The following is a 26080-nucleotide window of genomic DNA, read 5'->3' on the forward strand; positions in this document are numbered from 1 at the left end:
CACGACAGAGGCTCGGGCAGGTAACCATCAGCAGGCAGCTACCTATCTTTTGAGTACCATTTACGAAACGGTACACAAACTAAACGTAGAATATCATAAAATCAGATTCACAACTACATTTGAAAACATGCTAAACTTCTCCATTATCGCCATGTAATTTAGTAATGGTATATAAAAAAATAAAAATAAATAGAAATATAATTGCCATTAAATACATACAGTAAATGTAAACTATACAATTTATTTCCAAGCCAAAAACGCTGTAGATTCTCAATAATACTATACAGTTTTTGTAGGTCAGATATTAAGTTCATAACTGGAAAATTGAGCAGATGACTTTCAGGTTCTGTTGATTACATTCCATCTTGGGTTTTCAGCTTCTTCACATGTTCCTCAAATTCTTCAATATCATAAATCTGGGCCAACGCAATCAGTCGCTCGATTTATATAGCGCCAACAGTCATTGCTCATGGCGCAGCAAAGAATATCAGTGCTCAATGATGTTGGTTTACTGTTCAAAGGTAAATCTGGCTTGCTTCTTTGTACTCTTTAGTAGGAGCCAATGCACACATTTCTGAGCTACACGTCCATTCCTTCACATTACCAACGTATTGGTGGTGGTGTTAACATCGGTAGAATCTAGAAAATGATTTAAAAAATGAATTATTACTATATACTGTTAAAGACCCCTTCCCTGCAAATTTGAACGTTTTTTGGAAAATAATACATATATATCACTTTAAAAACATTAAACCATGTCATTCCTTGTCTTAAATGTACGTTTTATGGTAAATTATGATAAAAAGTGAGAAACAATGCACTACCTAAGTAGCTCGCGGCGATCGACCTCTCGTGGACGGTCTTAGGCCTAGCCTAGCTAGGCTTAGTTTTGTAGGCCTAGCTGGCAAACATCGGTAACGTACGAACATCGTACGCTAGCTATATACCTAGCCTGACGTTGTATAGTTGCTGCATTAATTGTCTTTCTATTTTTGCCAGACTCCGTTGATACAAATTGGGGAAAACCCGGTATTTTCGCTGAAAAGTTAGGAGTCTTCCATTTGTTTTGGCCTCACGATCGATCGAAAAGTGGGCGAATTACAGGTGAAAAACAAAAATATCAATCCGCGCGCAATGCATTTTGGGATTTATAGCGGGCCGCTATAATTATTACAATCGACTTATTTTTCACATTTTTAACCGTTTATAAAGACGAAAAAAGTTATCGCAATAGGACCATATAGTATTATTTTTACATTAAATATAGTTTGTGATCTTAAATTAGATCTAAAAAACGTAGGGAAGGGGGCTTTAAGAGACTGTATAACAGATCTTTACAGGTTACTGCTTCCATGTTGGAATTCTTGTTTTATTCACTTCTTGTGGGGCAATTACAAAAACAGGACTGAATAATCAATGAGTACCTACACTAAATAATTATTTCGGTTTTCATCTTCTTCACATGATCCACACATTCTTCAATATCATAAATCTAGCTTGCTTCTTTGGTACTCTTTAGTAGGAGGCAACGCAAACATTTCTGAGCTACACATCCATTCCTTCACCTTACCCAAAGACGTTAATGCAGTCATCAACATCGGTAGAATCTAGAAAATGATTTATACAATTGTTACTACATACAGTATAACACAGATCTTTACAGGTGGGGCAATCACAAAACCAGTACTGAACAATATCAATGACTACCTACACTAAATAATTATTTCGGTGTTCATCTTCTTCAAATGATCCACACATTCTATCATAAATCTAGCTTGCTTCTTTGGTACTCTTTAGTAGGAGGCAACGCAAACATTTCTGAGCTACACATCCATTCCTTCACCTTACCCAAAGATGTTAATGCAGTCATCAACATCGGTAGAATCTAGAAAATGATTTATACAATTGTTACTACATACAGTATAACACAGATCTTTACAGGTGGGGCAATCACAAAACCAGGACTGAACAATATCAATGAGTACCTACACTAAATAATTATTTCGGTGTTCATCTTCAAATGATCCTCAAATTCTTCAATATCATAAATCTAGCTTGCTTCTTTCGTACTCTTTAGTAAGAGCCAACGCACAAATTTCTGAGCTACACGTCCAATCCTTCACATTAAATACGTAAATGGAGTCATCGACATCAGTAGAAACTGAAAAATGATTTAACAAAGTAATTATTACTACATACAGTATACCACAGATCTTTACAGGTTACTGCTTTCACATAGTAGACCTACACTAAATAATTATTAAATACACAACAAATCAATTCACAAACACCTACAGTACACCTACAGTAGACAAAAGTATCTTTCAGTTTTGCTGTTTAAAATGTCTTACTGTACCTGGCTATCCAGTTTCATTAAACTGTTGAATGTTGTCTTATCTTTTTGGTTTTTTTTTTAAAGTTTTTATGTTATATTCCAAAAAAACTGACATTGTTAATGTACATTACTGTATGGTATACTGTATTCAAACTCAAATGTTATGAACACATTTTAATTACAATTTCTGATGATACGCCAAAAGGTTATGGAAAACGTAAGATCTCAATGACGGAACAAAACATTCAGTTATTCATCTCTCAGAAATTCAATCATTGACATGGAAATAAAAAGAGTAATATCTACTACAGACAGAAAGGATAATAATGCAAAATCATATGTAAAACAATGTAACTAATCAAACCAGTGTTAAGCTGAAAATAATAAATAACAACAAAATGTCATGTACCCACACAAGACAGGGATACAGTAAAACGCGGACCACGAGGAAACTACAGACCAGTTATCCCACTAAATAATGTTACGACAATATGAAATAAATAATAAGATTATAGTACTAGCAAAGAAGGTAATAATGTCTGAGGATTTAATCTGTATTACACAATACTAATGAATAAGAGCAAGGCTTTTGATGGTATTCAACAGATCTCACTAAGACGACTATTCTAGTACAAAAGTTGGAGTCTGAGATGTTACAGTGAACCTTTTACAACTAACTTTGCATTCCCAGAATCAAGTTATTGAAATAATCCTACCATTACTTGTTTCAAATATTGTACCTTTTCATAACTTAAATTGCCAAATACTTTAAAGTTCCAACATTGAAACAATGCTGGAACTTTAGACAGTATTACAGTAATTGTTCTAATAAATTGTCTACATCTTATAATGAACCTAGTATGAAACACTACACCACACCAGACAATTCTTCCCCTTTTCAATTTGGCAAATTTTAAATGTGTAGTATCACATAGTAATTATGAATATCCCTATTCTGTCGCATCATTGATAAGTAATAACCCTATTTCAGCTTTTGATTGGGTACTGCTGAATGACACACGCCTGACATACAGTAGCAAATAATTAACTGCCAATATTGGGAATTTAAACAGGTTCAAATATCAAAAGAAGTCCAACCATCGGCTAACAAAGTGTAGCTAGACAAAAGTGTCTTTCAGTTTCAGCATTGCTTTATCTCTTTCAACATTACCTCTCATTTTTAAACAGTTTTTACAGTAGCAAATAATTAAGTACAAATATTATTTACACAGTTGATAAAAGTGAACTTTTACTAAATGCATTCATTTTTTTAAACATGTGGTTTCAAAGTAGTAATAGGTAATGTTTAAAGAAATGAACCATGTAGTGGCATGACGAGGTCTACCCAAGGGGACAGGGATACAGTGAAACTACCGATCAGTTATTCCATTAAATAATGTTACGAAAATATGAAATAAATGAAAAGATTACAGTACTAGCAAAGAAGGTTTTAATACTGTAGCTGTATTACTCAGTTAGTTGGGGAAACTTATATGGTATTCAACAGATCTCACTAACTTAACTAAGACGACTATTCTAGTAAAAAATTCCAGTGAACCTTTTACAACTAACTTTCTATTCAAAGAACTATTTGTTTTAAATTTTGTCCCTTTTCATAATTGTAAATATATTGTTTAAACAATTGTATTCTAGAAATGGAATACAGTACAAGGAAGATTGAGTTGAGAGAAAATTTGTACAAGTTCAAAGTAATGATCAGCTACAAACAAAATGCCTAAAAGTTAAAAGTTTAAAAGTTGTTACATGATCTGGTTATTTAACAGTGTCAAGGTAGGCCTATCCTATAAACATACTTTCTGTGTTGAACCTGTCGACAGTATCTAGACTAGTGGAAAACCAATTTCTCAAGAAGAATACAGCACCACAACATACTGTATTTGTAAATCACAAGACAATTTTTCCCCTTTTTAATTTGCCAAATGTGTAGTATCACGTATTAATAATGAACATCCTTATTCTATACAACATCATTGAGTAAGTAACCCTATTTCAGCTTTGGATTGGGTACCGCAAAATGACACGCCTGGCTTACAGTAGCAAATACTGGGAATTCAAACAGTTTCAAATATCAAAAGTTGATAGAAGTTTGATATCAGAAGTTTGTTCACAGAATGAACCATGCAGTGGCTGCAAAGGAGTCCAACCGTCGACTGAGAAGTCTAGCCAAAACTGTCTTTCAGTTGTGCCCAATGAAATATGTACATTACTGTATATTCAACCTCAAATGGTATGGACAGATACACTTAATTAGAATGTATCTGATGATACTGTACGCCAATTGAAAAAAAGAAATAGATACAAACAAAAGTTCATGTACCCATAGAAGACAAAGAACCTAATACGCTATTCAACAGATCTCACTCTAAGACGACGAACTACACATGGTCTTGATTCTACCAAAAAAAGTTTAGAAGACAAAGAAACTAATACGCTATTCAACAGATCTCACTAAGACGACGAACTACACATGGTCTTGATTCTACCAAAAAAAAGTTTAGTTTAGTTTACAACTAAGTGAACATTTTACAACAAAGTTTGCTTCCTGAGCCCAGTTATTGTTCTCACTATATCTGGCAAAAGTACCGAGAACAGAAGAAGGTTGACAGAAAAACTCTTTGCTGAACACGCTTTTATTTTGGTATGGGATGCCGTAGAATAAAAAAATCCCATTGTGTGTAATAGTTCTTCTTTTGAATGACTGTTGTGTAGGCATACAGTATCTAACCTTTCATAGCCATGCTATGAAAAAGAAATATTATTCTGACTTGAAACATTTCTTCTGAATAACAGAGTATATTATTTTCTTCTGAATATATTATTTCAGCTTACCAACACAACATTTGCTCCAATTGCTAAGGAATTGACGCTTAATAGTTATTGAACAATGAGACTACAAGGCTATGGAATATTGTAGATAATATTAATTGTTGACATAAATGCCCTATATCATATCATGAACCCAGTATCAATTGCTCTACTACAGTTCATGGCTTGGTCAGAAACTGTACACCACAGTACATTTGTACATCCCAAGACAACTTACTGTATATTCCCCTTTCTTATTTGCAAATTTAAAATGTGTAGCATTAGACAGTAATAATGAACATCCCTTTAGTGTAAGAAATTAGGCACTAACCTTTTGATTGGGTATAAAATAAAATTCATTTTGAAAAATGTACATGTGGTTTTAATTCAAAGTAGTAATACTATTAGACAATGTTCAAAGAAATAAACCAGTGGCTGCAAAGGAGACCAACCGTCAACTAACAAAGTCTAGCTAGACAAAACTGTCTTTAAGTTTTGCTATTTCAGTTTAAGCATTGGTTTTTACATAAGGTTTGTACTAATTGAAATTCATTTTTGCAAAGAAGTCCAACCGTCAACTAATAAAGTCTAGCTAGCATTGGTTTATTTCTTTGAAAATTACCTGTACAAATAGTGAAACACAGTTGATAAAAGTTTTAAATATCAAAAGTTTGTACTAAATGTAATTATTTTTTGCAAAGGAGTCCAACCGGCAACTAATGAAGTCTAGCTAGCATTGGTTTATTTCTTTGAAAATTACCTGTACAAATAGTATAAATATTGAAACACAGTTGATAAAAGTTTTAAATATCAAAAGTTTGTACTAAATGTAATTACTTTTTGCAAGGAGTCCAACCGTCAACTAATGAAGTCTAGCTATGCAAAAGTTTTGCTATTTAGTGCAAGTTTAAGCATTGGAGTCCAACTGTCAACTAATGAAGTCTAGCTACGCAAAAGTTTTGCTATTTAGTGCAAGTTTAAGCATTGGTTTAATTCTTTGAACATTACCTGTCAACAGTTTTTACAGTAGCAATAGGTAATGTTCAAAGAAATACACAGTGGCTGCAACCAACCATCAACTGACAGAAAAAACTGTCTTTCTTGATTTTTGCTATTTAAGTTTAAGCTTGCTTAACATTCAGTTTTTGAAATATCTTACCTGGCTATCCACTGGATGAGTTAAATCCAAATGCTGAATGTTCTGCGTCTTTGTGACAAACAAGTTATATTCCAAAAAGACCCTGAAATTAATAATGAAATCCCAATGAACATTACAAACTAATCTATACTACAGTATATCAGATGATACAGCAATTATTAAAAAACATTGAAAAGTAAAAAAATCCCCAGAAAGACCAAAGGTCATGGAAAACCAAATATCTGAAAGATGTACAAAAACATTCAGTTATGAATGGCATTTTATTGACCAAATTGTGTTTTCTATATATCACAGAGGCTGGCAATTATTTAATAAGGGCAAAGGGCATGTCTGTGCCGATTAACAGTCCCAATCGAATACAAAAAACAACTAATAATACGCCCTCTATGTTTAATTTTTGGACGTTAGCTTTCCTGTACTACATCAACCATGTCAAATTAATTACATAAATACTATAGGCAAGTTAATTTCAAAATGTTTTTCCTGATTTTTAGCCAAATAGCCATACGTGTGAGGCATAACAAAAATGTTTCTGCCTGCGTGGAGTTGGCAGGCAGAAAAGACCACCAGAAAGGCCTAAATGTCCTGGAAACGTAATGACTTAATGTCTGAATGACTAGAAAATGACAAGTTGAGAAAAATGTATTTCTCCCGACACATCCCAATTCGTCTGCCATTTTCTATCCAGAGTTTTAAAAAACTAGACAGTAGAACAATTAGCCTACATGATCCCAAGTCCATTGTATACAAAATTATAATATATAGTTTGGTAGGCCTACATCAACTCTATCCCTAGATAGGCTAGCTATGTGTAGGTAGGCATAGCAGGTGCTGGTCAACTCGTACCCAACTTGGCTAGGCCTAGGCCTAGGCTAACTCGCCGTAGCCTACTAGTACTAGGGCTAGGCCTACCCCCATCCATACCGTAATAATAATAATAATAATAATGTACTTACAATGATAATTGCTACAACAAGCATGTTGAATTTTAACCATTTGAGTGAGCCGCGACTTTCCACGTGTCACGTCCACCAGCAGCAGTCGTACACGTAGGCATAGGCCTAGGCTAGGCCTAGTTGTACTGGCCGGCTCAAAATTACTGGTGTTTTTCGAAAACGTTTTGCATCAAGAATTAAACGAAATAGACACTATTTCAATAGGCTGCAATACTAAACACCAAATCATGGAGGTATTTTTCTGTCAATTCACCATTTTATTTGAAATTAAACTGTACTTTTCAAGATTTTGCCACACACAATATCATCATTCCTTTTTAGAATGCTGTATGCGCGCATGTCCTGCAGGTGTGACGTACGTATGCAGGTGGTATGCCAAGTATGACGTGACGTCAGTAGGTAGCTGTTATGTTAATTAACACCTGATGTCTAATGAATATTAATGATTTATGGACTTATTAATGATTTATGGACTGACTATGTTCAGTAAGAGGTGCAATTGACACCAATGTGAAGCAAAACCACTCTAAAATACTTATAATACTTTTCAGTTACTTTACTTATTTAATTATGTATTCAGTCACCTGGTAAGGCGATAACGAACTTTGACCTTAAAAACTGGGTCTTTTGAAGCCGCCGGCTTCAATAATAATTATGTCATATGAAAATTATAATACAGTATTTAAGTAATAAGACAACAATGATGGAATATTTATGAATATTTTACGTGAATCCGAAAGCACGGACGGTTAGGTGGACTTCGGATTCCTGTGATACGTAAAGCTATGATCGCACTCCGGGGAGACGAGTGACCACATACCTTTACGCGTGCAGCACAGGAATCGTCACCCGATTACACTGCTGCTGGTTATGAAGTACTCACAATACTATACCATAACATAGGTGTCGTTTCTGAACGAACTGTTAATGAATATTCATAATTTATTGAGACCTGCTAATGAATATTCATAAGTCAAAATGACACCTATGTGAGGCGAAACTATTCTGACTACTTATACTACTTTTGAGTTACTTTAGTTACTGACCATACTTCAGGTCATTAGTTTCACCTTAGGTCATTAGATTGACCAACAGAACCTCTGTCGAAGTGGGCGTCCATTAAACAGAGAAATACTAAATGATTAATATACATTATATGAACACATATAGTAAAGGTTAACTGAATCAAATGCATACCAACACTAAAATATTGCAATTGCCGCACAGCGGATCTGAATCGCACATTCAGTAATGTTGTATATGCAGATTTTAGTAAAAAAAAATTAATACATGATGATTGTAGATTGCATACACATTTATTTGTCAACAGAACACTTGATTAAAAATCCATTTTGGGAGGATCTCTCGTTGGGCGTTTATGCCATATACATTCTAAACAACATCCTCCGACATCAAACCATCGTCAATGACACCGGGGAGGAACGGAGTGGCTCTTTGAAGATCTTCAGGTACCTCCTCAGACATTTCAGATGGGTCTTGAGTCATCACGATTATGGAATCGGCTGGAGTGGTTTTCTGCAGATTTTCAGGTGCCACCTGATGATTTACAGGTTCTGTTTCAGCAATTAGGGAATCAACTAGAGTGGTTCTCTCAAGTTCTTCAGATGCCATGTGAGGTTTTTCAACTGCTCCAGATGATTGTAACTCTCCATCATCCACAAATTCTTCAACATCATCATAAACCTTGTTGATACCAACTACTCTGGCTTGCTTCTTTGGTAATCTCTTAGTAGGAGCAAACGCTACCTTTAGCTCATTCTGAGACACGCGTCCATCCAGTGAGTGATTTAAATTGTCGCCTCCTTTCACATCGCCAAGAGACGATAAACTTATGGCATCATCATCAACATCGGTAGAAGCTAGGAACTGATTTCTCGGAGAACTCATTGGTCTTTTGAATTCGTCAGTTGGAGACCTTTTTCCTCCATCTTCATTCTCTATTTTAGGTGGTTGTGGTGAAACTTGATTTCGCTTTGGTTTAGTGACATTTCTCTTTTGTGTATTGTCGCCTGTATTCTTCGTATCACTCGTTCCCTCTATAGGAACACATACATTATTGGACTGAAGAGATGTTTCAGCATTCACAGTCTCTTCAATAGCGTTGCTGCCATCAAATGTTTCCATCTGAACTTGGCTTTCGCTTTAACAAGACAAAAATAGTATTATTATATAGACGGACATAGTTTAATAGAGAAATGTAATTATCCTATATATATCAATTCAAAATAACTAGTAGACTATGACTTATAACTTGTATTATCACATCTACTACTACTACAGCCTATGTATAACCATATTAAAAGGTTTTTCCATTAAGTTTAATACTTACTTATCCATAGGTAGTACATTAATATGATCTTCATCACTTTCATCAAAGTCTATTTTACTAGATAAATTGTATGAACATCGTGTTAACAAAAGTAAAACTTAATTAACTATAAACCTAAAGTCTACTCTAACATTTTTGCTTATTTATTATACCTGTATTTTAATCACATAAAAAAACATACAAAAAATCACATGAAAAATATATAATAATAATTTAATAATAATAATTTAGGTATTTGTATAGCGCCAGTATCAACTAAACCGAAGTAAAAATCAAAGGCGCTTGTATTAAATGAATATATTTTGATAATGCTATAATATTATTAGGAACACTACATATAAAGTCACTTACCTGTTCTTTCTCTTATACCAATAAGCAATACCTGCCAGGCTACCGAATATAATTGCACCAACAGCCAGGCTTATTAAACTTATCACCCACCTGTATGTAAATGTTGATACATTTTAATAATACATTCCACTTACAGAATAATTAAGGATGTTGGCGTTTTCCACGCAGTATGGACACTGAAGTCGTAAACGTAGAAGAAAAGCAACATACACGAATCTAATATGCTTACGCTGATTTCAAGTAGTATTACCGTACTTGCGCTTATTAATTAAGGATGTTGGCAATCTTGAATACGTCGCATCAGTAGGAATATTGCGCACAATGTAGGAACTCTTTGTGTTTTTCACGCAGTACGGACACTGAAGCCGTAAACATAGAAGAAAAGCAATATACACGAATATGCTTACGCTGATTTTAAGTAGTATTACTTACGCTTCCATATCACAATTTGGTTTTCCAGGTGGACAGGCACAGCGGAAACCACCTGGTTCATTTGTGCATATATACGGGCTAGCACACGGGTCATCAAGTTGGCACTCATCTCGATCACTTTCACAGTATTCTCCTTGCCAGCCGAATTCACATGAGCAATTGTATCCATCAAATCCATTTTTACGTTTAGGATCTTCACACTTTGTGTCATTGAACACCCCTGTTAACAATACATTACTTTTAATAAACGGTACTAACAAACGTTAAAAGCTTTTAAAAATAAATTTCTCTCACATGATAGGACGACTGGTTAAGATCAATGCAACAGTCATAATCATTCTATAGAGTGTGCCATTTATATTGTTCTTCTCCGCGGTAAAAATCCTAAAGCATCGCATAATTGACATTCAAAATGGTACACAATAGATCAAAATTATAAAATACATTTTGGAGACTCAGTACCAGAATCAAACAATACAAAATTTAAGTTGGTTTTAATTTGTAAGAAAGAAGGCAGACACCAGGAATCCCATGTCATTGACATGATTCACAATAGGTTCTCTTTCTCCTTTCAACTCATAGACTGCTTGGTTCCTACTACAGACGCAATGCAAGGACGTAGATGCAGCGCAAGCGAGTTGACTAATGACAAGTGACAGTTTGAATATTTCATCGCAAATCCTTTACGTTGCATCACGTCCTTGTGTTGCATCTCTAGTGGAAACCAAGCTTTAGAGCTCACTTATACAATGTTCCGGGATTTTCTATAAAAATATTTCTATGATTTACCTTGACATATTCCATGTACAGAGCAGGGGTTTCGCATTACAGCAATATCTATCTCAAGTACTTTTGAATACAAGCCGTCTTTGTCAAGTGCAAACACTGACAGCGAATCAGATCCGTAGAAATCTGGATTTGGTTTATACGTAACCTCTGTCCACACCCAGGTCATCAAACTCTAATAAAATAAGAAAAATGCATTGAATAAATAATAATAATATATATAGCAACAAAGGATGTAGTATTGTAGTTTTATCATTAGAACTGGAAAATATGCCCAAATATGGAATGTAAAGTGGTAGGGAGATATAAACTATGTGTCTTTAAAAAAAAATAAATAAACCATTAATACACATATTTTTTACCTCTGCATGAGGGTACTGTATTTGACACAAGTCTTCATCCGCCGGTGGTACACCTCTTCCCGGTGGTTTTATATGGAATTGTCCTTGTGGTGGGGTTTGGAACATGAGGTTCAACAGGTCATCTGAATCAACGTCATACGCACCAACATAGCCAATCAAATCACTGTAAGCAATGTTAGTGTCCGTGTTTTCTTCCATCGTTACCTGTAAGCAGACAATGACAGATCTGAATACATTGAGTAGAATTGAGCAGTCTGAACAAGATGTTAGTTGTACTGTCTCTAATACCCTTACATCTGCAAAATGTAACAACTTGTAACCAGGTTTGCATAGTGTGAAGACAATTTCTGGAAAAAACACACCAGCAACAGGTCTGTCTTTTTGTTCCGAGTTCTCACTCCGCGTGTGTGTATTGCCCTGGTATTAACTGACCAATCATATTAATCAAATAGCACGCAACTCTTCTTTACTCCAGAGATTTCACAAAGTTTGTGTATGCATGTGTGAAAACGTGTAATAAGTCGGGAGATCAAACCTGGTTACAACTTGTTACAGGTTGTTACAATTTATGCAGATGTGAAAAGGGTATTAGATACTTTATTATGCATAGTTCATACAACGCAAAGGTGTACACGCAACCAATGGCATAAACTAAATGGCATACATTCAACGCATGTTAGTTGACCAATCACAAGAAATATTTTGTTATGATTCATAGCTCGATGATTGGTCAAATTACTTGTGCTTACGTCTTTGCGTTGCTTCCTAGTGGGAACTAAGCTTTAGAAGGCACAACTCTTTTTGACCAATCACAAGAGACATACTACCAACCATTGATTGTGATTGGTCAGATTACTTGTTTTCTAACAATTCTTACCTGATAGAATCTTTGATTGACAGCAGGTGTGTCGGCTGTTTTCTTTGTACAGAAGTACACAATTGGTGGATCATGTTCAGATGATATGTCAATCTCAAAACTCTTGGTCGAAGATAGTGGTTCTATAAATGGACTCTCTGGGGTCTCAACAGCTGAACATTGTTAAAGAAAAAAAGGAAACCATACTTAAGTGAAAAAAAACCTACAAAGTAGAAACTTATATAGGACCAATACAACAGACACAAACAAAAATAACTCATTGGAAACATGAAGGACATTTTTTTAACAGCATTGGAGTAGATTTAATAATTATATATTTTTAATTTCGATGAAAATGTCATGATGCTGATCAGTTATGTGTACTAGTATTTGTTGCGTTGAAAGGATTACATTACTTATATACTGTAGTAGTTTATGTAAACTATAGACAGTAAAAATGAGAAAAGTTTAAGAATGAGAAATAGCTACCACACATGACATATATAACAACAAATTACTAATATAATTACAAAGTATAATACACACCTTTGATAAATATAACTGCTTGTCCATAACAATCCAAACAAGGTTTAAATTTGAAGAAACCATCTGAACTTAACTCCACAATTTCACCAAGTTCTGTTACTGGATACTTAGAATCTAGTTCCAAAACAACTGGATCATCATCAGAATCTGAGACGTGTATTTGGTACTCTAGAATTCCTGAAATTAAACAAAACTTGTTTGTAAATTTACTTTACCCCGCCAGAAGAAACCTGTGAGAATGAGAAAAAGGAACACAACAAAGTTTCGAACTTAAGAAAACAAATGCTTGATTTGCAGACATTCTACCATTGAACCACTGGAGACTTTTGTGTAATGGTTACAAATTGATTGGGACACTCCTTGCGTGTTTGTGTAAAACCCATGTATGTTTGAAACGCTTGATGGCAAGTGAAACACCATGCAGCAAAATACAAATACAACTTTATTTCAAAATGGATACAACACTTAATTCAGATTAGTGTTTTCCACATCGAATTGTTTTAGCTTAATTATAAAAACTATTCACAAATGTTAATGAAATGGAAGAAAATGAAGCTGAATATATTTCGACAAATAAGCAAGTATTAACAAGTTTCTTACCTGCATCTTCGTGTATTTTTAAGACGTCTTGCATTATAATTACTGGTGGATCGTTCACAGCGTTCTTGTCGACAACAGCGACAGTGAAAAGTGTTTCTTTACTAAAATAACTTTGTGGGTTGTATGAATCGGTATCACGTCTTCTTCTGGTAGCTGTTTCGGTTTCTGTAAGACTTGTTCCACAGACCTTTAGTATTCATAAATAGATAATTCAAATTAATTTTAGAAACTGTGAAAGATTCTGTTGTATCTGAAAATTACAATATTTTTATTGACGGTTTGGAAAAGAGAGGTAATCTTAATCATCTAAGAAACGACAATAACTGAAATTGTGAAAAAGTGAAATGAAGGTTTAAAGCTCCGTCTACACTATCAAACTAGTTTGAAAAAAAAGTGTGATGTACCCAAATATGGTAGTAATATGACATCAGCAAAATGATATCAAATACTCACCATAACTGAAATTTCTCCTATTTCTTCATCAAACTGTGGCAATTCATCTGGACACGTTAGACCAGCGTCCTTCCATTGACCATCATCTAAGAGAAGTAGTAAATACATCATATCCTAGATCATATCTTACTTTAGAGGAACATGGTATTTGTTATATATATACATATTGTTGAAATTGGAACATTCGTAATAAAACCTGAACAAAATGCACATACTCTAGATCATATCCTGTAGAGTAACACTATATTTGTTCTATATACACATATTGTTGAAATTGGAATTCTTAACATTCGTAATAAAACCTGAACAAAAATGCACATACTCTAGATCATATCCTGTAGAGTAACTGTACAGTAACACTGTATTTGTTCTTTACATACATAATTGTGGAATTGGAATTCTTAACAATCGTAATAAAAGCTTAATACATATACATAACAAGGGAACAAACTCATCCTAACAAAATAATTTGAGTTGGTTTATGGAACTGGCATCAAACAAATTAAAACCGACATTTAATTGAAAATGATCAAATGTTTAAAATGGAAACATGATTCAGGAAGGTGGTGAATTGTCGCGTTCAAATGTTACCTTTGTTCCAATAGACGAGGCTTGGATATTGATCTGTCCAATCCAAAGTTTTGTTGAATTTCACAATAATTTGTAATGGTCCTTTCATTTCTGTCTGGCCAAGTGGTGACATGTAAAAACTTGGTTCATATACAGCTTTTACTCTGTAAAGAAATCAACATTATTAAATTGTTTAATGCGTACGTGATCAGAATGTTAGCGTACTATAAGTTTCATTAAGCGTGGTTCCCACTAGGATGCAATGCAAGGACGTAGATACAATGTAATCCTTCTTTTGCTTCTCTAGAGGGACCCAAGAATTAATCGGGCTAGTTAAGAGTCTATCCTCTAGTCTTACCTACTTCCACCTACTCTAGACTCTGAGTAAAACAGGCCTACAGTAGAAATAGGCTAATATATATTTTGTGCATGTCTTACCTGCTTCTGAGATGGCGTTCAACTCTGTCCATCGTGTACAATGGGTTTACGATATACGGCACATATTCTGCAGTTGCCTCGGATGTATATTCTTTGTTAATGTCATCATTGGATAAAATTCCAAAGGACATTGAGTAACCAGGGTCAACACCTTTAAAACAATAAAAGAAAACATATATCCTATAACCTATTATAAAATTAATTCTGGACAAAAGACTGAGGGATTTTGTTGCACTTAAAAAGAAAGACCAAGGGAGATAAAACAATACATACATATTCAATGACATTACCACTATAGCTTCACATTTTTTGTAGATGAAAGAAGAGACTTTACCTCCAATTGATGATATATCCATGCTGAATGTATCCACTGGTGGGTCAGAGTTCAGGTCAGAGTTCATTATAGAGATGTCTTTCCCCCAGGAAAATGATATTCCGTTTCCATCATCAGAGGATATGATTATATCATCGGGACCTAAAATAAAATGTGTTTTAATTTGTTTGTATTGAAGGAAAAACAAAATGTAAATGACAAAATCGAATGCTACTTTTTTTCACCCAGTCACACACACACAAGTCACTAATCAGTTTATTTGATCCATAAAGATTACCTAATATATTTGTTGTATTGACGGTCTTGTTTACACACGTATGAGCTTCATTGCAAATTGAAAGAGTTGTAAACACGCATCTGCAAGTGAATTAAAAAGAAAACATATTTATTTTTACAAAAGTTTTGCACTTACGTCAGAATAAGAAATATGGCGAATTAACCAATGAAATGTATTTATGAAAAGGTTGCTCAAATTCATACAGTCGATACTTTATTTCAAATCTATAAATAAACAGTACAAGAAAAACAGTCATAAAATCAAAATAGATTCAGGACGGCCCAATTAATTAGTTTTCATTGAGGTCCTTTGTCACTGAGCTGTGTGTACATTGACCATTTCATCCACACTTGATATTGTTCTTAATAATGACCATCAGTGACCTCAAGGTCCAAAACTTTTGCAATAAACAAATATACAATCAACTCTCCCAATATCGAACGCTCTGAAAACCAGAAACTTTCCCAAAACCAGACTTTTTTTTTAACCATTAAAAACACATTCTAAAAACCAGACTTTCCAGAAAACTAGACATATTACGCCAGCCCAAAGGTGTCAGGTATTGGGAGAGAAGACTGTACTACTTTACTAACTTTCCCGGTTCCAGCAATAACTTGTTATTTCCAGGCATTGTTCCATTCTCGTCTGGTGTTCTAAAATCACTGACATTACTATATTCCACATCATTGATATACACTTTGCCATCGTAAATCTCCACTGTTCCACCACCATCGTTAGATACGCTAATGCAGGGGATTATGTCATCAGCCTTGTCAGGTGAGCTGCCGACGCAGTAGCCTTGGGGAGACAGGGAAGAAATCACATGTTTGTTGTCGTTACAATAAAGAATTATTTTTTCGTGATAACTATTTATTTTTCAGGTCATGTCTTTTGAAAATTCTAGGCGTGCACTCCGCAACACACTTAGGGTGCAGTACATGTGCTGTTTGTATCTTATTGTGTAGAAGAAGATTACTAAAGTTAAGCTGGCTTTAAATTATACATGATACTTCTAACATGCCTACATCATTGATGTAGGCATGTTAGAAGTGTGTTAAGCTCTGTCTACACTATCAAACTAGTTTGACAAAAAAAAGTGTGATATGCCCAAATATAGTAGTGGTATGCCTTAATATGGTAGTGATGTGACATCATCATGTCAATATAAGGGCACATTTATTTGTCACATAATTTTGATAGTGTAGACAGAGCTTTAGACGAGTGATTGCACTTCCACACCTCAAAAGACAGGGCCTGATTTTTTTCATTTTGATAGCCAGTGATCTATTGAAGATACTATCAATTATGTATGACAACACTTGGTGCTACACTAAAGTAGGGTGTACATACGGTATTCAGCTACTGATGGATCGTGTGCGGTTGTCCAGCTTAAACCTAGTCTTGACTGTTCAAAGCTGACATATTTATCGTCATTTAAATCATCCACAGTTTGAACGTAAAATACAGTTTCTTCAACGTCTTCCACAGTTGGATAATCAAATACAACCAGGACACCTAATGGACACAAGACAAAATTTTACAAAAAAAAAATATAATGGTTAGTTCTTCGAAAATGTTTTCATCTCGTTTTTATGTTACCTATCTGTATATAATTCTATACTTTAAACCATGAATACGTACATGTTCGACGTCCTACAACTAGCAAAGCTACAGTACTCCTAGCAACCACTAACATCACGTCACTGCCAGATGAAGACTTGTTGTAAAAACAAGTTGAAAAGTGCACACGTATGTATTCATGGTTTAATGTAAAGAATTATATACAGATAACAGTTGGTTGTTGAAGCAGTATTGACATTAAAAACTTGGTATCAAACAAAATGTCCTCTTAATAGGCTAGGAATAAGGCAATGTAACAACAGGACAACAAGCTCATCTTGCCAAGATAGGAACTCATTGATCTGATGTCTGGCTGCGACAAATACTAAAGTACTGTACTATGTACATATTCTCCATGGCGCGAGTGGAGTGGAGTGTGGAACCATGTCGCAGCCACAGACAAACCCTTTGATATCCAGAGCTCAGCATGCTGTTGTTAGATTGCCTTGGTTGGCCAAAGTGTTCAGATATATTGTCCCTCATTTGCAAAGTTTTCCCTTCATATGAATTTCCCTTAAGCTCTGTATACACTATCAAACTAGTTTGACAAAAAAAATGTGTCCAAATATGGTAGTGATATGACATCATTGTGTCCATACATGGGAACTTCACATTTTTCACATAAAGTTTGATAGTGTAGACAGAACGTAATAGGGGTGTCCCAAAGGCTTGTTATAGCAACCTAACTACTGTGCACAGTGTAGCATTGCCATTTTACTTGTTTTACCTTCAAATTCTTCCAATCTCATAAGGCCAGCACCATTGACAGCCTTTACAGTAACATAGTAGTACGCACGATTCTCTAAAACGCCCTCAAGGTTGTCGTTTCTTCCTTCTTTTACATTACCAAGGTAAACAAAAGGTTGCACATCTGTGCCACCTGGACTAGTACCAATAGCCCAATAGTACCCCTTTAAAATGAGACATAAATGAAAACATAAAACAGTATTGGAAGAGATACAAACTGTACAATAAACAAACATAAACTGGTACTGGTTCAAGTCCAGTACCATCTACATAGAGACATCTGGTAGCCACTGACATCAAGTTGCCATTTGAGTTTGTAAAATAAAAGCAAATAATCAAACATCTCATTTTTGTAAAACATTTACTTAAATATAAACCCAGAGAATCTTTTGTTTCATTTATCACAGCAAAACATAAATGACATCATACCACTACTAGACTCTCTTGATCAAGAAATTCCCATGATGCTTTGATTGTGGAGTTTGAAGACTGAGCAGCGATTGGTTGATTCTCGTCAAGACTGACATCATAATAACTCATGTAATCAAACTCTGGTGGCAATGTGTCAACGGAGATTCCATCAGACGAAGAATTTGTTGTTACTCCATTTGCTAATATTTCCTCAACTAAGAAATAAAGTATTGTATTATATTGAGAAAAGAAAGATGTAACATACACTTGTTCTCAATTGTACGCACATGCAACAACCATCTTTGTTTTCTTTCGATTAGTTTGAAACTATTATACATACCTCTTATGTAATACGTTGCTGGGAGGTACTCATCTGTTCCATTTGTATCACTATACCATCTCATCTCATCAAGTTTCAAATTGTCAATAGTGAATTGTACAAGTTGTGTGTCACTGGCTTTGCACAGGGGATCACAGAAGTATCTATCACATTCACTGTAGCAGGGGTAGCATGGGATGAAGACCTACAAAAAGGTTGAATCATTTTACTCTAACATCAACCAATTTATTTGTTTTTTTTGCCTGCGAGCCACATCCTGGATCCAACCCTAATAATTAATATACAAGGGGCATGTTATTGAAATACCAATGTAACAACTTTTTACCTCGATATCATTTTGAATGTCAGTGGTGTCCTTCTCTGTTCCGATTCCAGCAAGGAACCTGACTGCTGGGGCAAGTCCACCGATAAAAGAGCTTCCATATCTGCAGAAATCTTCACTAGGAGGAGGTAGTCTTAAAGAAAAAAAAATGTTAAGCCCATAAAGCCGTGAACAGAAGGAATAGAGAACCGCAGTTGGAAGCACCAACATGACGGGACCCATCTAATTCCACAGCGCATTGAGACAACATTGTTTGTGAAATGCGCTATATAAATACATTAACATATATAGCTACAAAGATCTTCACTAGGAGGAGATAGTCTTAAATTAAAGGAAAACAAATGTTTAAGCCGGTACAAGATCAGGCAGCCATTGTCCTAGACAGAAGTAGTATAGTCCTGTAGTTGGCAACACCGACATGACGGGACCTTAGGTGAAAAGAATGTTGTTGAAAAGTGTAACATCCAAGTCCACAGCGCATTGAGACCATATTGTTTGTGATTAAAATGCACTCTATAAATAAATTAACATTAACTAACAAAAATATAAGACAAATATCCTTGAATAGCAATTACAGTCTTGAGAAAAAAGATGACTTGAAAAACGTTTATCATCGATTGAACTTTGACACTTGTACTGTCACTACTACCATGAATACTCTTAAATATAAATGCTTACCTAATATTAGCGAAATAAGCTGAGGTTTTAGGAATGCTAAACGGGTCTGTGAATTCCGGCACGTAGTTGTCATCATTCCAAAGTTGTAGAGTTAGTTTTGTGTTGTTGGAGAGACGAGGTGCACCAGAAAGATCTCCCAAAAGATTACCATCCACACTCAGTTGTATTGTGTATCCGATCTATTGAAATCATTATTATTTGATTTGTTATACTTTAGGCCCCCTAAAATATCATCTTTTATACTGTTGATGAAATAAGCAAGAGCATAAAGGAATGAGTTGAGTCTTAACTTCTAGTGAACCAAACACGGTTTATATATTATATGAGATCATGTGACATCCAGTGTCAACTGGTACCATGATTCTCTGTCAAAGTGCCATTTATAGTTTGACTGTTCCATTTTACTCGAGGGGTGTTTATTAAAGGAACATTGGCATGATGTGACTACAGAAATTGTTTCTCCTACCTTTGCTGGATCAGGATCATATTCTTCTTTAAACGTAAATTCATAATGATGCCAATCACTCGATGGGTCAAAGGCTAAATCAAATATGCTGTATAAGTAGTCAACCTCATCCTGATGGAATCGGCACCATAAAGTGGCGGATGGTATTTCTTTATCTGAATAACGAACAACAATCAACTTTTAAAGAAAATACTGGATTAAATATTAGTTATGCTGCTTATTTAAATTCAAGAAATACAGAGAATGTTAAAAAATAAATTGTCTAAGTTACCTGCGTACAACTGTAAGCCACATGCTTGCTCGACAGCTGTCTGTTTCTTAGACTCCTCACCAGACTCAACGTCTTCTCCATCTTCAATTATCTCCCATGGAACCGTGGTTGTTGGTGGCAGTGTTGTAGTTATTCGCTGAGTTGTAGTAGCTCCGACCGCGGAGCAATCACAATCACATCCGGTCTTAAATATAACAAATAATTTGAACAATATATTAAAGAAACTGTTCAATATAGAATTATAAAGTGTTAGAACTAACAGTATAACTACAGTCAAAAACTTCACTTTACAACACTAGAAGTATTACTAAAAACTTAAACATCCAATGGATTTAAAAAATAAAAAGACAGACTGATTTCAAGCCACTATCACATTGCAGCTGTACAATTAAATACGAAGATTACAATGGTAGGGACACATGTAAAAATTTGCAAAATTGCACTAAATGAACTAAACAGAAAAACCACAATCCACATGGATCACAAAGTTAAAAAAGATGTACGAAATGTAATGGATAAAAGACAAAACTACCTTGCCTATGACAGAAGGAAAGGGGATAAAATAGAAGACAAGGTAACTGATGACTGTTGAATGTACTTACACCATTGTTTTCCTCATAACAGCATGAACAAGGTTCTAGTTCTTCAGTAGGAACCATCAAGTCACCAACAACACCATCAGGTCCATCCCAGAACACCACACTCGTTATTACTGGTATGTCTTGGGCAGCAGCTTTCAAGTCCATCTAGTAATGATAATAATATTTATTCAGCAAGTTAAAACCTTTGCCATAACATCGGCAAGGGTTCGCGGCTCACTCACTCCATGGTTCTGGTGCTAGAACGAGTCTTCTTGGATAAGGGCTATAAACCATAGGTCTAGTGTACACATCTAGCTCATGTGCACTTTAAAGAATACTAGTACATCTTTCGAGATGAGTAGGGGGTTCATGTACATACACAGCCACCGATTATAACTGGGCCCTCCGTGAGACCAGCCTTTGACTGAAGAGGCCGTCCAGTACAAATAAAATATTTCAAAATTTCAAAAAAACTACATAGTATTATGAATACCTGCTCTTGCTCCATCATATACACCAATAAAAAACATAAAAAGAAGTATAAAAAGTATTCTAAAAACAGGTTTTTAATCAAACTAAAATAATAATACAAAATGGAATCAAGTCGCTGTGCAATGAAAATGTATTTATATTGTACTAACCTTAAATGTTCCACCTTCACCTATATCAACACGTCTTGATACTGCACCTGCTAACACATACGGTTCTTGGATGTCAGGCTCCATGGTAAGAACAATGTTGTTTGGATCAGTCACCGTTATCTACATTAAAATATTTCAAATAAATTTCATCATAAAAAGATACAAAATACAATGAAGCATGCAAGTTATGAGATAATAGAGAGCTTTCGCTTTGTGAAGACCGAGAACCGATTGATGTGTTGGCCGCCGTCTGGACCTAGAACCATCAAACCTGTGCCAAGGTAGAGTGCGAGGACACATCCTAATATTATCGCATAATGTATTAACATGACATAGTTTGGTCATCAGTCCTTGCAAATTGAAAGCTTTTTCCTCCATTGTAATACACAGAGCACGGACCTTTATAACAATAACATGCATCTTTAAAAAGATGAACAAATATAAGAAAAATAGAAAAAAAAACATGAAAACATGATAGACACTATATTAAATGTAGGTATGCCAGTGTGTTAATGGTGAAACATAGGTGCAAGTGTACTATGGCAACTGTATAAAGGGAAATGTTTTTTGATTTTTGTAATACATTAATAATCATAAGCTTATCAAACCTGTTCATGGTCGTAATGTATTTTCCAATTTTTTCCATTCATATTCCAAATACCCTTACTGTTCACACTTTGCCAAGATTCATCATCAAACGTTGCATGTTGGTCAGGACATGGTTCGATGTTTGGATTCGGTAGGAAAATAAACGAGCCTAGAGATTGAAATAAAAATTTAGACTGAAGTAAAATGGAAAATTGAAAAGCTAGAGAATAAAAGTAAATATTTTTAAAAAGTGAAAATATAATTCTTCTTTATAAGGCCAAATTACACAGACAAGCGGTAACGCTACGCAAAAAAAAAGTATAACTTGTCCCACGCAGGATCTGTATCTATCCTCAGTAGAAACCGCCCTTCTGCTACTTGTTGTGTGTAAATGGTCATAATGAATAACATAGATTCTATTTTTAATACAGTTACCGCTCGTCAGTGTAAATTGGCCTTTAAAGTTAAAAAGCTTTAGGAAAGATTGTTCAAAACTTACCCGACATGTGATCAACGTAACTAATGTGTGGCATATCCTTCCTGAAATCTAGACCATCAACCACTAAACCGGCCGTCGGTGTCGAGTCGTCAAAGAATATTGGAGACGATGTCGCGGTGATATATGAACTTGCTTTATTTGTTGCCGTTAGTTTGACAAAATATGGAGTTAATGACTAAAAGAAAAAAACAAACAATGTTAACATTAGAATAATAAAATGTCTACTGCATAATTAACTTTAAAAGAAAGAAAACAAAGAAAGTGTATTAAAACAAAAGCACAAAAAGATTAAAAATTAAAGAAAATAAAAACGATAAAAGAATAAGGAAACAGAGAAGGAGGAAGCAAAGGAAAAAGTAGAAGACAAAATAAAAGACAACAAAACAGAATGTAAAAAGTCAAGTAAAATTCAGAAGTTTATGCTTGGGTATATACGAAATGTGGGACATCGACACAAAATTAGAGTGAATTTAAAATATAAAGATATAAATAAAAAGAACATAGCACAAAGCAATGTACACAAATTCTATATATATATTTCTATCTTTAGTATTCTTAGTTAAAACTGGGGGAGTAGTTATATAAAAATGATTAACTGTTGTTCATTTCTGTTATCTCACCTTAAGACTTAGCCCATAGAAGCTATAAGTTGAAAGGTGAGCTTCTAGTTTGACCTTTTCTACGACTGTTGTTAGTACTTCATCGTCACCAGCTTTACATGATGCCGCCACCAGTAGTTCAATCTCGTAATAACCAATCTGGCTTTCTGGATCATTGAACTCGCTCCAGTGAATAGTTAACGATGTAGAGTCAGCAGTAAACCAAGCAGGCTAGAAAAACCAAAGTAGCACATATTAAAGCCAGTGGTGTATTAAATGGCTATGAGCCCTCACTTGGTGACACAAAGCTTAAGGGGCACCAGAGCATGAGCATCCCAAATTAACTTCTTAGCTAAACTAGAGGAACTTTGCCCCTTGCATTACGACACTGCATTAACCAGTAGTAGTATATTTTCTATAAAATGGCCAACAGAATACAGTTGTGTTGGTAGTCTACAAAGGAGATATCTACATGTATAGACTCTACATTTATGACATTACTTCCAAATATGGAAAATGGAATAGTCCAGATGCCATAGTCGGTCATATAAACGTCTCTCATGCATGACAAAGTCCTCATATTCCAAGAGAAGAGGGAAGGATTGCTATACAGGTAAATTCTATACAGGTAGAAATCTCACGAAATAGACTTAAGAATCTAAGAATGATTATATGACAAACTTACAAAATCTACAGGAACATGAGGGTTGTTTTCAAGCCAAATTCGTCCTTCAATTGGTTTTGTTAAATCAACTTTGAACGAACGGCTTGTTTTGTTGCATTGTCCCGCTTCGTCGTTTCCTTAGAAGAAAAGAAATTTAGAGCATAGATTGAAAATTGTATAGTTACATTGTGAAGATGATATCACCCATCTTTTCTGTATCAAATATCATTTCTGTCTACTAGTTTCATAGTTTAGTTGTGGTTCACTGGGCTGTTAAATAAATAAACAATAATTATATCGAGTATAAAAGTAAATAAGAAATAGGAACCAAGCTGAAAAGAAACTCACCAAATACAACAATATAATAGTTGTGATTGTGCTGCAGACTCAGGTATGTCTCTTCTGCGTATGTATCCTTGCCTGTGTTAGTGACCATGGCAACATCAAATAAAGACTCTACCTCTTTACATGCCTCAGATACACATTCACTCTTTGCCATCTGTAATATAAAAAATACAAGACAAACTGTGGTAATAACAGTAGTTTCAAAATCAATATATTTGGTAACTTTCATCGCAAGTTATCAAAAGGTTGTTTATCACTTTGTTTTATAGTTATTTGTAATCTATTCAGGCCTGTAACAGACAGCACCCATCTCCTTTGTGGTCCCTCTCTTTCGTAAGGATCAAGTCTTATGAAACAGTTGAGGAAATAACTGAAATTTTGTACAAAATTGTGTTTGATTTGTACAAACCTCGTTAACTTTAACTTCACACTTCATAAACAATTTAACTTCACACTTTGTAAACAATTTAACTTCACACATAAACAATTTAACTTCACACTTACACAAATCAACTTCACACTTCGTAAACAATTTAACTTCACACCTCATAAACAATTTAACTTCACACCTCATAAACAATTTAACTTCACACTTAATAAACCATTTAACTTCACAATTCATAAACTTCTTGACTTCACACTTGACACTTTTGAACAAATTAACTTTAGATTTAATAAACAATTTACACTTACACAAATTACTTCACACTTTGTAAACAATTTAATTTCACACTTAAACAAATCAACTTCACACTTCGTAAACAATTTAACTTCACACTTAATAAACAATTTAACTTCACACTTCATAAACTTCTTGACTTCACACTTTAAAAAAAATTAACTTCAAACTTAAAAAACAATTTAACTTCACATTTCTTAAGCAATTTAACTTCACACTTCATAAACAATTTATAACTTCACACTTACACAAATCAACTTCACTGTTCGTAAACAATTTAACTTCACATTTCATAAACAATTTGGACAGAACAAAATGTAGATTTACAGATCTTTTGAATGAAATAATTATACTTAGTTAAGCTAATTTGTAGTATCATAATGTATTTACAAACCTGTTGTAAGATGTCACATTCAATATTAGTAGCCTCTGGTTTACTTGAGATGCCGTACATGTAGAAGAACATTGGTTGGTCTGATAAGAAGTTAGACCAAGAAAACGATGTCCCTGTGTCTTGGTTGATGAACAGCTTGGTTTCAATTTCTCCACCTTTACAGAAATGAAAGCGTTATATATAATATATAAGGCGAGAGAAGAAGCATGTATAATAATGTATAGTACAGTATAACGTCAATGTTTAAAGAGCTGAAACCATAATTGAACTAACAACAGAATGAGAGCTCCGGAGATCAAAGGGTCTATCTGTGGCTGACATAAGATCAAAGAACTGTTATGAGTTCCTATCTTGGCAAGGCAAGTGTCCTGTCGATTGCCTTGGTCTCACAATGCATACTGAAAAGTCTGTCTACAAAAGATTGTCTAGGCCTACTTACCTTCAACTCCTAAGCCTTTGCCAACTTGTATACCATTTGATGTTACCTCAGCATAAGCTAACTGCCCTCCATAAGCCCGGACTGTCACGTAATAAGTAGCCTTTTCATCTAAGAGTAAGTCGGAAAATTTCCAAACCGTGTTCAACTCTACGTTTGTAAATGGCA

The 26080-nt window shown here is 34.7% G+C and overlaps 1 protein-coding gene and 1 long non-coding RNA gene across 2 annotated transcripts; both read right to left on the reverse strand.

The window, feature by feature from the left end:
- Nucleotides 1-267: 267 nt before the first annotated feature.
- LOC144855890 (uncharacterized) lies at nt 268-2231 on the reverse strand. Its single transcript, XR_013614872.1, has 4 exons — nt 1990-2231; nt 1712-1885; nt 1429-1607; nt 268-639 (listed from the first exon to the last, which is right to left on the reverse strand). It is a non-coding gene; the product is annotated as an uncharacterized LOC144855890 (long non-coding RNA).
- Nucleotides 2232-7476: 5245 nt separating this feature from the next.
- On the reverse strand, nt 7477-26013 carry LOC144855719 (uncharacterized). The gene is made up of 32 exons (XM_078713634.1): nt 25916-26013; nt 25477-25631; nt 24407-24557; nt 24080-24195; nt 23416-23625; nt 22796-22970; nt 22317-22465; nt 21709-21828; nt 21089-21232; nt 20487-20670; nt 20216-20370; nt 19750-19928; nt 19075-19204; nt 18750-18933; nt 18428-18624; nt 17979-18162; nt 16982-17146; nt 16225-16429; nt 15632-15711; nt 15355-15495; nt 15021-15171; nt 14604-14746; nt 14013-14098; nt 13560-13746; nt 12960-13136; nt 12435-12586; nt 11558-11761; nt 11199-11370; nt 10410-10629; nt 9978-10067; nt 9627-9683; nt 7477-9437 (listed from the first exon to the last, which is right to left on the reverse strand). Exons 2-32 carry the CDS (start codon nt 25546-25548, stop codon nt 8669-8671), a joined length of 5349 nt encoding a protein of 1782 aa, XP_078569760.1. The 5' UTR covers nt 25549-25631; nt 25916-26013; the 3' UTR covers nt 7477-8668.
- Nucleotides 26014-26080: the final 67 nt, after the last annotated feature.

Source organism: Antedon bifida, chromosome 11 (assembly GCF_963402885.1).
Source record: "Antedon bifida chromosome 11, ecAntBifi1.1, whole genome shotgun sequence".
Classification (NCBI taxonomy): Eukaryota; Metazoa; Echinodermata; class Crinoidea; order Comatulida; family Antedonidae; genus Antedon; species Antedon bifida.